Source organism: Lutzomyia longipalpis, chromosome 3 (assembly GCF_024334085.1).
Source record: "Lutzomyia longipalpis isolate SR_M1_2022 chromosome 3, ASM2433408v1".
NCBI classification, from domain to species: Eukaryota; Metazoa; Arthropoda; class Insecta; order Diptera; family Psychodidae; genus Lutzomyia; species Lutzomyia longipalpis.
In genome coordinates, this window is record NC_074709.1 from 3,157,418 (window position 1) to 3,173,031 (window position 15,614).

The following is a 15,614-nucleotide window of genomic DNA, read 5'->3' on the forward strand; positions in this document are numbered from 1 at the left end:
TTTATGTTGTTTTTCCGCTGAAATGTAAAACCCTCCTACGTGGGCGAAGGCAAGAAAACAAAAAAGGAAAAACGAGCATTTTTCGACATTTCCTTCATGTATTTAGCAGCCGCATGCGAGGGAATTGTCGTGTTCTTACTTTACAAATGGTTTAATAATGATCTGCTCCTTGAGTGTGCGCCTCTTGAACCACATGCATTCCAGGACGATAACACAGAGTCCCAGAACACATCCAATGAAGAGAACAAGAAAGGATCCTTGCATATCATCCAGGTTAACCGTGTGATTATTTACTTCAATGGCTTTGCCAACGTTCCAACAGCGATCCTTCTTGGGCAGATATTCTTTGAGCCAGCGCTGAATGAAGCCCATTTGATGAAGGCGATTGATTTCGGTGTTTATTAGATTGAGGTATGCACTGTCTAGGGGCATTATAATAGCAATTTGCTCATCTAGGAAGTCTTCAATGCCAAGGGCGAAATCACATCGATCATTTATGAGGAATTCCTTCTTCATAATATACTGCAAATTGCTCTTCCAGTCAATGTAGACATGCCTCCCACGACGTACACTTTCGATTGTCTCTGCTGAAGTCTCCGTATTGAATGTCATGCCATCCAGGAGACGTTTGTACTTGGGCTCGTCAGTTTCCGCGAGAAATTCCTCGAGAAAACTCCCTGATTTTGTACTCCAAGACACCGCACCGGCTTTTCCAACGAGCTGACTCACTGTCGTTATTGGAATCTCAATCTTTGGGAATGTGAGGAAGGCAACAAGATTACCGCAGTAAGTTGTAACGAGAACTATCACAACTAGCCACCATGTTCCAATAATTATTCTACCACTATCGGCCTGAGGAAGGTACATTCCACCTTTCAGGGAAAAAAGGAGAATAATTAAGAAAATATTTTTATGGGGATATTGTGACTTACCTTGTTGCAATAGTGCTCCATAGATGTACCAGAAGCAGTTGTTAATGCGATTAAGACCAAGCCTTGTAATATCATAGCCTTGTTGCTCATAGAAAGGACTAAAGCGATTGATGATATACAAGAAAGGACCCATAAGGACCAAGCATGCAGCCAAACATACCCAAGTCTGAAAAGAAAGAAATCCAAATTATTTTCGCGAAATTCCATCTTCGAGAGCGCGCCTAAAACAAATTATCCCACCTCTGCTGTGAATGGAGCCATAAAGAGATACAACCGACTGAGCTCTCTCGGTCGCGATACAATAAAGTTGTACGGCTGAATGCTAATAGGAATGGTGTAGTTGAGAAACCTCTTGTACTTCTCATTAACAGTAGCCCCAACTGCTGCAAAGAACACCTTATCCTGACTCACGAGATTGAGAATTTCCATTGGGATCGACGTTGTGGGTATCTGACCTTCTGTAGACTACAAAACAAACCATTTTAATTTCTCACACAGCTCCTAGCACTTTCAACTCGCTCCAGTAAGCATGGGCTATTAAGAAAATGTTCCCCTCATTGGGTGTATCCTTTTTTTTTTTGCTCTCTTTCCCGTACATCCGATGCTTAAACAAGAAGCCACTTGAGTCTATTAGTTACAAGGACTTTTAAAAAGTGCCATTTGTTTTGTTAATTATTTGAGTTTCTAATCCTCCGCCCCAGTTGTTGTATGTACTTTACTAAACACCAGACAAGAAGTTCATTAATGTTCACCAGCAAGATACATTTGCTTTTAAAGAGTCTCTGTGTTTTACTATAAAAATTACCCATGAAAAGTAACTTTATGACTTCAAAAATGCAAAAGCTTCCAAGGAAGAAAATGAACAAAAAAATACGAGGAAAACATGAAATATAAAATGTTAAACATGAAATGAAAAGTTCCTTTTTTTAAGAAGGCATGCAATGCTTTGATAGAGATATGTAGTTATGAAAAAGCTTCTCGAGCGATAGTTATGTTCAAGGAATGAAATAGAATTTACCTAAAATATAAAATTACAAAAAACAAAGGAAGAGAATTTTATGAAATTAAATAATCTTTCGCAAAATGACCAATACAGCGTCTACAACAGCTCATTTAAGGGAGCAAAATTTAAACAAACAATGTAAGGATTATATAAGCATCCCCCGACAATGTCTTCCTACCTGAAATTTAACTTTCGGACAATGAATGAGGGAAAATAGCTCTCATGTTTCCCTCTCATGTTTTTCATGCTTATCTTAATTCCCGAGAGCATCTCATGTAATGGGGCCAGGGAGGTGCATAAAGTGAAACTCTTGACGAAGAGTTTCTCAGCTAATAAAGCAACTCTTAATTAGCAAGTTAGGAGAAGGGGGTGTATCACGAAGTGGATGGGAGAGACATAAAATTCAAACTATGCACGAAAGTTGGGGGTGAAAGATCATAAAGAGAGGTTGTTGCAGCGACATAAACATGAAGGAGAGTTTGCGCTTCCTTACATTGTAACTCAATTCCTCGGTGTCGTTTGCACGGGCTACCGTCACTGAGATAACGTGCATGGTGTAGGTGAAGTTTAGCTTTTTGGACATCTCATTGAGAATATCAATCACGAGCCCACGCATTGTACCTGGAATCCCGGATTCGTTGTACCCAATAATCTGCCACGGAGGATTCTGCGTTGGAAAGATAAATGAAGGAATTTACTTGCACACAATACTAATGCATTGTATGTTTCAATCTGGTGGCAGCTCACGTGATATGTCACAATGTGAAGATTCTTCCCACGGAAGCCATGAAAGACGTGCGGAAAGAGGACATCATTCAGTTGTACACCATCGTTTGGCTTCCATGTGCCGACATCGAGGAATTTCCTTACTCTATTCTCCGTATTTACGATGTTCCATTCCTCCTCAACGTAATCTTGGATATATAAGATAAGAAATCTCTTGGGGTAATTCTCACTAAATAAATTTTCGGGGGTATGTGTGGAAGTTTTTGCTTACTTTGCGGAACTTTATTGTCGACATTCGTCTGATATTCTGTTCCCCAATATTCAGCTGCTTGAATCTTCCATGCTGTACAGTTGGAACAGACTGATGTTGTTTTCAGGTGATTCTGCAGCAAACAACACACACAATCATACTTAGGCTTATGTGAATTTCCTTTGCATATAGCACAACAACTCACCACCATGTATGCCAAGAGGGAATCACGCCTTTCCTTCTTTGTCAATCGGATTGTTTCCCACTCCTCATCCGAAATCTGCCCATACACAGCCTTTTCCTCACGAATCATCTTCGAGAGTGCCAGCACGAAGCTTCTGAGAAGCTCAGCTGAATGACACAGAATTCCAGCTTTGCAGTTAGAATCCAATCCAGTAACATTGTATGCAAAGGCAACATTTTCACCTTCCCCAATGAGTGGGAGGACTGAGGAGATGTTCTGCTTTTGAGCATTTGTATCGGATATTATGTACATCCACTGACTAAATGGCTCCACCATTCCCAGATCCTTGGCTACTTCCATTATATTCTCCATGATGGTTGTAGTCACAATCACCAAGAAATTCCTCCCAATGTAATTCGTTGGAAGGCTGAGTAAGGTGCGTCTAATGGATTTTCTTCGTTCCCATTCCTGAATGTGTGCACGAATCTTAAATAATGACACTGACATGGGCTTTACATAGCCATCAGGAGATTCCGTTGTCACAGCTATGGCTACACGGCTAATCATGTCACGAGCAAAGGTGTCATCGTGCAGGACAATAGTTGATTTCCAACGCAAAGCTTGGGATGATTTAAGGTCCAGCAGAACTTGTGGGAGCTCCTCCCCATGACTGGTCAATGGAACCTAGGCGAAATGGGAGAACAAGTATTAAAGGACATTAAATGGATTTTATGCAATTTAAATAATTATTTTCACACCATTATTGCTTCAGTGGGCGGTAGTCTTGGGCAATCTGGGTCAGTCATGGCAATAAGAAGAAGAGTCTCTTGCCTCGCTTCGCTAAAGACTTTCCACGTATTATCGCAATTGGATATCATTAGGACAGCCATGTAGTCTTTCTTCAAGTTAATAGATGTCCAGGAGTAGTATGTCACGTACAGTCCACCATTCTTCAAATCCTCCCGCAGGACTCGCTCAATGATATTCTGTACTTCCGTAAAGACGGCATCATACCTCGCATCCAGGTATTCCTGGTCCAGAATAATTGCTGTGCCACAAATTAAAGATTTAATTGGATGTTTTTTTCGTTCAATTAACGTCTTTCACATAATTTTTATGCAAAGCATTACTCACCCATTGAGGCATTTGCCGTGATGAGTGATGGAAAGTCATCAGCTGAGCACTTCTTCGCGAGAAAATTCACCTCAACCACAAAGAGAAACAGGAAAATCCGTAGAAATCTCTCCGGCATTTCGTTACGTTCGCACTTTGATGCCGAATGAGATTGCGGATGTCATAAATCCTCAATTTTATACCTCACCATTGCGGCACGACTGTTGAAGATTAATTTTTCACCAGGGTAAACTTGTGAGATATTTCGTCCAGCAGGTGTACAAATCCAATCAAATAGGATAGAGAAATATTTATTAATATTTTTCCGTTTTTTTTTTGGAAAGGAACTTCAGGATGAGTTTCTTGCGCGAGCACGTGGTAAATGCCAATGGAAAGTGGGTGGCACAGTTTGTGAAAGTGAAATGGAAAGCTCTCTGGTTGCTTCCGTTAAAGGTCTCCCTGAAACTTGGTGATGAATTAAAAATGATTTGTGTTCGATCAACCCATTTTTGCTCCCACATCGCCCCAAAAGTTCAACACACCGACATACCCTGTAACCTTTACTGTGTGGGTCAAGTTTACGCCCACGCAAATATACTACATTTTTTAGGGGAGAGTGAGAGAGAAAAGAAAACATTTTATCCCAGTGAGATAATTAGTTATTTTAGGACACTCCTTGGAGGATTTTTTTTAAAGAGAAACAAGCACTGCTAATTGAAAACCCTTCCGGTTTTTTTCACAGAACATTTTTCAACATTTTTGTGGCTCCTTCAACGATCACTTAACCCAGATAGTGACCCAGAAAAATCATAAAAGAAATCGAGAGGATGCTTCATGCCACGGAGAGAAAAAGAGAAAATGAGGGATTATGTATAGTATGAAAATTTATGAATCTCTCGCAATTTTCCTTAAGTGGGTGCTTCGCGTTGGCAGGAAAAAAGGTGCGAGAGACTTTTACAACATTCAAGAATGGAAAAAGTTCTTGTGGAATTTTTCCTTATCCAAATCGTGGCGATTTATCATGGGGCATGTAAAATATTTCCTTCTTGGAAAGGAAATTTTTACAACGTAAAATTTTCGTATTTTATTAATTTTTTTTTTCAGAAAACTTCCTAGAAAATTCCCAAACTGCTTTTCCATAAAATTAAATTTCTCCTATTAAATTTTAAATATTATTTTTTCCCAGAAAAAAATTATGCCTAAAAAACATCAACAAGTGGTGCTACTAAATTGAGCAACTAAAGTTCATGATAAAGTCAAAATGTGTTTAAATAAATCGCCAACGGCGACTGGTTGTGTCCATTGTGTCAGAAACATTCTACACCTGATGGTAGTTTTATTTGCTTTTCATTTCTACTGAAAATTTAACATACATTAATTTTATTTTTCTTCTATTTATTTGCCCACAATGGATGAATTTTCCCATTTTGAGAAATTTAATTAAATTCCCATGGGACAACGGGGGTTGATTCGCAAGCTGCTTGGCATTCCAGTAGTGACGTGAGGCGTAAAAGAACAAGGGTTTGTGTAGCAAAAGTCAATTAAAGTCTTGATTAAAGTTATGGTAAATAATGCCTCAATGGCTTCTCGGCTTTTGGCTCAACTGCTTCAACAAGTGCAGAGTAAACTACCCCGCCCCTAGCTTTCAACTCTACATTTCACTTGCTTGTTTTAATATCAATTCTCTGTACTGTTTGAATGCTAAGTGTTTTGATAGTGATTTTAATTATAATTTTATCAAGAAATGGAAATTATGGCATTTAAAATTAAAATTATTGGAAACAGTTTATTTTTTTGATTTTAATGAAATTTTATGAATACTTCTCACCAACAATTTAAAATATTTTTCATAATAGAATGGTTATTGAAAAAAAATGTTTTTAATAAAATGTTTTAATCGCAATAATTTTTATCAGAAAATAGTTTTATCTTTTACTTTTCATTATTGAATTTTATTCAAATCTCTACACTCAATTCACAGAAAAATTTGACTGTGCAATTGAAAAAACTTTAAATGAAAAGCAAAGTGAATTTAATTTCTATAAAACTCAAATTTAAATCAGGACCATAGCAAAAACTTTATGTGCTCAATAAAAAAAAAACTCAAAATGTGCTAATAAAAATTTAAATTCAAGACAAAAATGCAGGTGATTTTTTTGGCAGCAATTTAAAGAGCCAAGTAGAAAAGAACAAAAATTTTTTTTAATTTTTCGTGAAATTTTCTTGAATTATTTAAAAGAAAATCCAAAACTTTCCCATTGAAGCAAAACACAACTTTCCACCGAGAATTTATTAAAGGAAATATAGTGAAGATTTATTTTGAAAATCTCCTCACATTCATACATTCCCATTCGTTTGGAGTTAAATTAAGCACATATTCTGCATTTAAATGTTGTCTCCTTAAGCTGAATACGAAATTTCATTAAAAGAAAAACTTGGTAACACAAATTTCAATCACGTTCCTCCCTCTTAATAAGACTTGCGAGCTTTTCTTATCTTTCAAAACTACTTGTGTGTACACCATATAGATAGTTTCGCTTTCGCTTCAGCATTTGGAAGATTTTCAATATAAACTTTCGTGTTACGTGGGGTAAAATATATGAATATGAGAACAACATTTCCAAGTTAAAATTTATTCCTAATTAAAATCGTGCATGATTGTTTTCCCAATTGGCGCGAAAATCTTGTTAAATTATTTCCCACATCTAACTGGATGAGGGGAAAAAAGAGAGAAAAATGGGAAAAGAGCAGTAATAAGTATAATGAAAATGACTTAAGATTGAGGCATATTTTTTAATCAAATAAATTACGTGACAATGGTGTAAAAATTCTCTCCATTAGTGAGTCAAGAATGGGGGAGTAAATCCTATTTTCCGCTTGTGAAACCACCTCACGGCGACATTCCTTCATTGACTCCTTGTGCGGAGGCTTTTCCAACACAGCATGGGTGTCTCTCCGCCCCGCAAATTGTCCCCAAGGATTTATGATTCGATTAGTGCCAAGAAATGAGCTCAAGACAATTTACGACCCAACAACACCAATGGTGGTCAGAACCCAGCAATTTCCGTCTGCAGTCTTTTAGCCACAACACACTGTGAGTGTTCGTTGCAGACAAAAGACTTTACTTTCGGGGAAAACCATGAAATTTCCTTTCAGGAGATTTGCCATTCGTGATGATAATTCAAGACGAAGCACACACACACACAAATTAGGTCGTCCCCGCATGGACACCATGGGATGTGTCATAGAGAAGGTATAGAAGAACAAATAATGTGGAAATCACGGGCATATAAATAAAATTAGATGGGACTCAGTCAGCATTTCCGCTCTGGGACCGGATATAAAATATCACTGTCTTACTTCATGGGACGTCCCTTCCGCTCCTGATGTGACACACAAGAAGCAATAAAGCACATTGGAGAATAAGGGCGAAAGAAGCGGAAACTCCATAGTTAGACAAATCCTTCGGAGTCACACGATTGTCAACTGATATTGTGGGCGAGATAGCATATGAAATTTGGAGCACTGAACTCTGCCCTCCATTAGAGTTTAGGTCACACGATTGGGGGATGAATGTAGATTAAAAGTTTTGTGATTCGTTTACAACTCTTTTTTTTGTGATCAGACTTAACAGGATTTTCTCCAAACTTTCAAGAAAGCTATGAGCTTTTCTTGAAAGAAATTTCATGAAAATCATTTTCTTTTCATTATCTTAAAATTAAAAAAAAAAGAAACCAACAGTCCTATATATTCGAAAAAAAATTAAACAAAAATAAATTTTATCTATAATTTACAAGAAAAATTCTCTTTGGATTAAATTGGACTTTTAAGCTCTCCATAAGGTGGCTTCTTGAGAGGTTATTTTCTGAGGTGGAAATTCTCAAATCAGTGAGGCGCATCAATTGGCAAACCCCTTTTTCTCCTCATGTGCCACCCCGTTCGTGATGGATATACGGGCAATGTAAGTCAGACAGACGAAGGGAGTAATTGCCAGTGAGCTCATCCGTCGCCTCGATTCAGTCCTCGAGGGTGTCTTATTTATTGAATCCCATTTATCTCTCACGAAACAACACGATTGTCCTCCGGCCACCTCTCTATGCCACAATCTTCGACTCCTTTGGAGCACAAGATTGCTTTCGATTAAATTGAAATAAACGACGGACCATCCTCCATAGAGATGCCCATGTATCCCACGAACCCCCATGAAGACAACCTCAAAGCACCCAAGGGGTTCGCAACATTGCAATATTCCTTTTTAACCAATCTTTCTTAAAACAATTAAATTAAAAATTAGATTTTCTCTCTATATTTTTATTTTTTACTAATTTCTTTTATTATTTTAATAAACTTTTATTTAATTATAACTCCAATTTTATTGCACAAAAAAAGTATAAAAGAACAAGGAAAATTCATGGAAAATTCTTACTAAAACAGAGGAGTTTAGAACCCCTCGTTGTGGAAAAAATGAGAGCTGAAATGGGTTCGTATAGCATCTCAAAGTTACATAAGAACATTTTATATGAAACGAAATATTGCCATAAATTTCTGAAGATGCTGCAAATCGAGAACTAAAGATATAGAACTTTTTTTTGGAACACTTCAGTTACTTTTGCAATATTCTTCACTTGAAAATATAAGCAAAGAAATGGATAAACTTTTATCTTGAAATCCATTATACAACTTTGTATATATTTCCGCAATTGCATGATTTAATCACAAAGTATTCTCAGCATAAAATTTATCAAAAAAAAGAGCTTTAAAGCTCTTAAGACAGAGAGAGAGAGAGTTTTTAAAAATTAGTATGTACTTTGTATAAGAATTCTCCGCGCAGCATTTAATTTGATGCCTCATTACATCGCCATTCACATTCATACCATTAACACCCATTTAGTTATGCTGCACAATTCCATGCAGAGAATTTCACAAATGGTTCATTAAGTTTCCTTGCTAGACATTGTGATGATCTTTCGACGATGTAACCATTCATAGGGAGAAGTCTTACATTTAAGCGTGATATTAACATAAAGGTTTTAATTTTTTACTTCAGATTCGCAAAGAAAACTAACTTTTGATCAACTAAGAATCTTGGTCTTGCAAGATTCCGGAAAATAATTTAGGCCAAAAAGCTCGGACGTTGAAAGTTCAATGACTCAATGTGAAAAGTCTTTAATGAATTGCTCAATAATTTCATTCACCCCGTTTTGATCCCATTGACCCTGTATGAAATTCGTGGAACTCCTCCGTATATGCACAAAGAGACTCAGATTGTTCGGAGAAACTTTGTCTGGTTGGAATCCATAAATGGCTTTTATTGTTAAACCGAATCGAGAGCTTTTGTTGTGGATTTACCAATTCCATCGAATTGAGAAATGTACTTCAGTCATCATAACTCACAAAACATAGAGACATCCCCCGCAACTCCTGCTGCTGTTTGGGGGGAATGAATCTGGGATTTCCTAAGTGGCACAATAGGGATCATCCTCTTGTTTGATATATATACACAACGCATTGTGGGTGCGTAGAAGATGAGATTTCCGCCCCGGGACCAATTCAATTTAGTCCAGAACAAAGATGGTGAATTAATGGATTTGTCTGGCTTCAGCATAAACTCAGAATTAAAATGAAATTTCCGTCGTATACCCCATCCAAGCCTAAAAGTCGGACGTGAGTAAACAACCCGGATTCACCATGTGCAGCTTTTTTTTCTCGCATGTGGGAAAAATTGCATGAACCCCGAGGACCTCGAGGTGAAACCGGAAGTGAGCAAATATTTCATTCTCCCATAGCTCGTTGTTGATAAAAATGCTATGTACGAGGAATTTTGCATGGTCAGATGAGTGGAAAAATTGCAACAAATTTGAAAAACCAGCAAGCAACTCGGTGTGCAATTTGGTGGCATGAAAGGGTGTTAGAGAGCATTGATATGCGCATTTTGGAGTACATATACAACCTACTGCAAAAAAATGGTGATCCTGTAAATCACACATGAATTGGAGAAACGTAGAAACATTTTTTTTTATTTGAATTTAAAAAAAAAAGAGAATTAAAGCCGAAAATTGAACCACAAAACAGAATTGAATTTATAGTGCTAAAAGCATAGAGTACCTCCTCTCATGGCCATTAATGTTATTTATGTTTCCGAATTGCTCTTTTTACACACAACTTTCCTCAAATATTGGTAAAACTCCAGAAAATTATGCGAGGAAAAAATGATTTTCCATTGAAAAGACAAAACCTCGATATAGGGCGTGAAAAAAATCTATCATGAATTGGTAAATCTCTGTCTCATTTCTCGGTAATCCACCCCCGCATTAACTCTCCAATGGATGTGAAGTCCAAATGGCGCCTCGGGTTCAAGAGGAAGAACCACGCGCCCTGAATATTCGAAATGAATCTCACAAATATGAATGGTGTTCCATAAAGTTTTGCGTCCGTCATCATCATGCCTTGAATGGTTTTCTCCCGCCCACATTGGCCCACCACACCTCATACACTCAGACTTCTCCTTGGGGGCAGAGTTCAGCCATCAAATCCCATTCGGGAACCATTACGGAGAACAGGCACACTTTGTGAAGAGCTGAATCGCATCAGCCCAGGAGCTTCGCCCCATCGTATACAAAAGCTCCAACTTCACGGAATAATCGATCATCGGACCGACGACGATGATGAGACTGAGAAAAAATCACTTCGGCAAACCCACCCCCGCACATAGAACCTGCGAGAATATTCAAAAAAAACAAGGGGAGTTTATCTGAATGAAAATATTCGGATCTTTGGAAATAATCGGAATATAAAAAAAAATATATATATATATATATATATATATATATATATATTTTAAAACAAGGGGTGTTAATATTTAAAATATTTGAATCTCTCGCCAATATATTGGAAAATGATTCGCCAAGAAAATCTAAATATTAGACAGATAAACACCCCTTGTTCAAAAAACACGAGATATCGCGTCCCATGTGATGTATGCCGAAACGCAAATAGCATTCATTAGAAACTTTTCCTTTCCCCATGAGCATCACAGGCAGATTTTCCACCGCTACGCCGGAGAACTTGTAAAGCTCCCACAAGTGTTGAAAAGAATCAACTTTGAGCTTTCACAACCTTCGCTTGTGTGTCGGTTAATGACTCTCGACGTCACTGGGATAAGAGCTTTTGCAGACTTTTACCGTTTGGGGGAATTTCACCTTCACCGTCTCAAGGGCTTATTAATCCCCATCGTGGCGGGTGGGGGTGCCAAAGTCAGTGGAAAAAATCCCCCAAAAAGTCCTTTGAGGGTACTCTAACGTATACCCTCCACAGAGCTCAAAAAAACCCTCAACGCTGATGAGGTTTCCTTTGAGGAATTTCTTCACGAATTCAGAATTTTACATAAATCATTATTTTTTCCCTGGTACATTTTATATATGTTATAAAACCACTCACAAATTTTATATCACTCATATACTTGAAACTTAAGTCTTCAACTAAATTTTAAGGTCGTAAAATTATTATAGCTTTAGTACTCGCAGTATAAGATTTGAGAGCTAATATTTTATTTTGATTTTTACGGGTTGAGGAAAAATCTTGGGAAAAATTAAGATGTTTATGTTTAAGACAAGAAATAATGATGTGTTTTGCTGCTCTGTGGTAATCATTTTGAAAAAAGAAATTGGAGAAAATTATGGTATGAATTATGAAACAATTGCTTGAAATTTAATAATAAAAAATGAACTAATCACTAAATTAAATACAGATTATACAAAGAATATTGGGAACTTAAAAAAATTTAAATCTAATAATTTTACGAATCCATAAAAGGTATAAAATTTCTTTGCTAATTTTTGACCATAATATTTACATCCTTATCGAATAAATTTTTCACACAATTCCCATGTCCTGGTTTTTTTTAAAAATATTCTCGAATCCAATAAGAATGTGGGTATGACTAATTTTTTTCCAGACTCCCAGATAATAAACTTTTCAGATGGTCCATAGAAATCTCTATAAATGCTAATTTTGTGTAAATATCCTGCCACTTGAGGCACCCTAACTACCAAATTTATGACGCAATTTCTATAAATTAGGGCATCCTCCAGACGATTTTCTATGAATACTGAAATCCTTATTATTCGGAGGGGTCCTGCGTGCCCATGGCATATCTCCGTAGCACGATGGATGCTATTGGTTGTTGATTCATGAATCACACCAAAGGCAAATGTTTGCAATTTCGCAAATACGAGTGTTTTGGATGTAAATCAGAATGATTTGGATGGATTTACTTCCTACAAGTGCAAGAGGATGGGGGAGGTGGAGGGATAATCTGAGAGTTGATTGAATTTCCATGACCAATTAATGTTCGAGAAAAGCCCCACATATTTGGTGCGAAAAACTTTAATGGAATTTTCGGCAAAAAGGATGACGGGTAAGTTTCTCATCCGACACTGTGTGGTATGGTCAGAGAACTAAACTAATCCGATAAGTGTTGGGGCGAGTGTTTGAATTTGATTTTCCATGCTGCAGGATTTCGTGCTATATACACATACATGGGGTCTCCTGAGATGGTCCGCATATAAGAGAAACCATCCGAAACATATAATTGGGGATTCGCTCAGCAAATTTCCCGTTTCTCTGGAAGTTTTCTCAGCGTTGAGCGTTCCTTTTATCCCCTGGGAGATGTACCTCATACCCCCATAGGGTGAGCCACATGGGACGATTATGAATGGCATATTCAGCGGACATTGCGGAGGATACACAATGATGGCTCATTGAGTCGAAATAATAAGGAATATGCCTTAAGCAGGAAGTTGGACCTTCTGTGTTTCTTCCACACAGGAGAAATTGGATTAAGAGGATTAAGGCTACTCCTTTGTGGGGGATGTGGAATAGAGAGAGAGAAAAAACCCTTCTCTGTCTATTTACACAGAGATTTTATATCCTTCTATTCTTTTTTTTTTCAGTCCAATACGCAAAAGTTTTTTTTTCCATGCGAAGCGTATCTCTGTCGTTGGGTGGCGAAATATGGGACTTTTGTGGGAGAATAAAAGGGCAAAAGTATAAAAGGAGGAAAATGTAAACGAAGAGGGAATTTTTCGTTTCTTTTGAATATCTCTTAAAATGCTCCTTTCCCAAAGAGATATTCGGATAAAATTTTAATTTCTTTCGACTCATCCCCATGTTCAGCTCACTTTTGTTTTTATTCACATCCTGAAGCTGATTCAATTGGATTGAAAGTGAAAATTCATGAAAAATGCACACCTTTTGGGGTTACCCAAGAACCATTTTCCCCCCCGAAAAATCCCACAAGAGGGTTCCAATGTGTAAAAATATTCTATGCTGTGTGCAGAGCGTACAACGAATTAAGTAAATTCGTCCTCAAAGAATTCTTACGTGACTGGTGTGAAATGTTAAAAATTGAGATGGTGGTGGTGAGGATGAGTCATGAGACCCTCCCCGTACAAGATTCCACCCCCCGCCACCCCCTAAACACATCACCAAAAATGTTCTGTTTATCTTTCTATTTATAGAACCCACACAAAAAGGATTTTCATGGCGGAAAGTGTTGCAGTGTGGATTTTCCTCTGTGTGTAACCTTTCCCGGGGAAAACCGGAAATTACTTCTCAAATGAAATTCATAAATCATATTTGAAGTTATGCAGAAGGGTCGAGGGCCACACCAGAGTGCCTGGGTGACCTGGGAGAAAATTGGAAAGTTGAGGATGAACATACTTTTTCATCCCAGAGATACTCTGCGCAGAATTAATTGCTTCATGAGGCTCTTGCGACAATACAACCCATTCACATCTAAGAAGTTTCTTCCAACTCCATTATGGGTAACCCCGTATGAGTGTGGTTAATGTCTTTTGGTCTTTGACCGAGCTGGAACTTTGGAGAAAAAGAAATCGTTTATGCATTTTGAAAAATTTTCCTAAAGACGTTATTTTTTTGGCAAAATTTTAATAAAATGTATGTAAAGTTATGAAAAGTTAAAAGAAAAATACAAAAATTACCCGGAGCCTCCATTGTTATCTCTACAGCTTAATTTTGCAGAGAAACAAAAATTACCAGGCGGCCCCATCGTGATTTTCTCCTTTCATAATCAATACTTGAGGAGAATATAAAAAGCTGTGAAAGATAATTTGCTAAAATTCTTTAACTAATGCATAAATCCTCTAGAAAAATGTTGCATTATAAACATTCGCTGTGACATCTACCAACGTTTCAAAGGAGAATCACCCAACGGATTAATTTCTTTGGAAGACTTTCATTTACCAGCCACATGTTCATATGAAATCCTCTTTACAGTGGCACACATAAGCGGGAATTCCGTTGAAAGCGTGTGGCTGGGTGTGCAAACATAAATTTCGAGGTGGTTTGCAACTGAGGAGATGAAAGAAAAGTGCCAGCATGAGTGAATTGGAAATTATTAAAAATTCAAGCACTTTTCCTCGGAGTGTGTGTGTGTGCAAACACGCCATGAGTACTTAGGAGACATCCACGACTTGTTCAAATTACTACGCAATCCATCACAGTGCGAGACATCCCCTTGTGAGTGAGGGGATGCTCCCTGGGAAGCTGCCAAGGCGAGAAGATCGCATGTGATTCATCAACCGCTGACACAGTAATAAGTTTCTGCTATTTTTCTTGTCGCCCAGTGTCAGAATTCATGGAAAAATGCCATGGTGGGTGTGAGGAAAAATATCTTTTACGGATTGTATCACACATCCAATTTGTAGACAGATAGAATTTGCACGAGAGACATGCCCAATTTCGTCCTGGAGAAGCGAATCACCAGCAGCAATAAAAAGGCCCCATGGTTACATGGGGTTCGTTTTTTTTTTACGAGCTACCATGCTGAAAAATTCTAATTGCAGTGCCAATAAACCCCATGCCATTTGCTCACATGGTTGGTCACACATTCAATCTCAATAAAAGACCCACACCGTGCGGTGGGATCCATTTAATCTAATCCCCATTTCGGAGCTCATTTTGGAATTTATTGCAAACCCCATGAGCTGGTTCCGGGGGCACTGAAGCGACAATTCTGGTCCATTTCATCCATTGCTTCATTATACCGAAAAACCCATCCCCGATGAAACCCTTTTCACAAAGGCCGTGTGTGTTGTACAATACATAGTAGAACCTCATTAGATTTTGCAAGACGTACGTTCAGACGTATCGAAAATATTAATCATCTTTTCTAGGCGACACCGCAACAATGAAGCGGTTTAGCAGGCATTCAATATTCCTTTCTTCGCGTTGTTGCTCCTCAAGGGAGAGAGATTTCTTTTTCATTGTACGACTTTTCTTTTAATTTGCCAATATATTGAAAGTTATCACGAAATCGGAGAAAATATAAAAGAAAATCTAATTTTACTTTCTTTCTATTAGTTTTTTTATGTATAAAGCTCTCTT

General features: G+C 37.7%; 5 protein-coding genes across 9 annotated transcripts in view; 4 read left to right on the forward strand and 1 right to left on the reverse strand.

Moving 5' to 3' along the window:
* LOC129794093 (GPI mannosyltransferase 3) overlaps positions 1-15,614 on the forward strand; it is a 1,193,052-nt gene that overhangs the window by 988,204 nt on the left and 189,234 nt on the right. The window lies entirely within an intron of this gene.
* Positions 1-15,614, forward strand: part of LOC129794120 (cytoplasmic tRNA 2-thiolation protein 1) — a 1,132,104-nt gene that overhangs the window by 927,256 nt on the left and 189,234 nt on the right. The window lies entirely within an intron of this gene.
* Positions 1-15,614, forward strand: part of LOC129794129 (plasma membrane ascorbate-dependent reductase CYBRD1) — a 1,128,201-nt gene that overhangs the window by 923,353 nt on the left and 189,234 nt on the right. The gene's annotated exons all lie outside the window — the stretch shown is intronic.
* LOC129794176 (cuticle protein 8-like) overlaps positions 1-15,614 on the forward strand; it is a 500,748-nt gene that overhangs the window by 295,900 nt on the left and 189,234 nt on the right. The window lies entirely within an intron of this gene.
* On the reverse strand, positions 136-4,248 carry LOC129794088 (ionotropic receptor 93a). The gene is made up of 10 exons (XM_055834696.1): positions 4,230-4,248; positions 3,854-4,143; positions 3,117-3,779; positions 2,933-3,044; positions 2,845-2,890; positions 2,683-2,800; positions 2,437-2,602; positions 1,173-1,387; positions 933-1,098; positions 136-872 (listed from the first exon to the last, which is right to left on the reverse strand). The coding sequence occupies exons 1-10, from the start codon at positions 4,231-4,233 to the stop codon at positions 136-138; spliced, it is 2,517 nt and encodes an 838-aa protein (XP_055690671.1). The 5' UTR covers positions 4,234-4,248.

Coding starts and splice junctions, on each gene's coding strand:
- LOC129794088 (XM_055834696.1), bottom strand. Junction 2,801..2,844: donor TCTTATATATCCAAGATTAC/GTTGAGGAGGAA, acceptor GAATAGAGTAAG/GAAATTCCTCGATGTCGGCA. Junction 1,388..2,436: donor AAACGACACCGAGGAATTGA/GTTACAATGTAA, acceptor AGTCTACAGAAG/GTCAGATACCCACAACGTCG.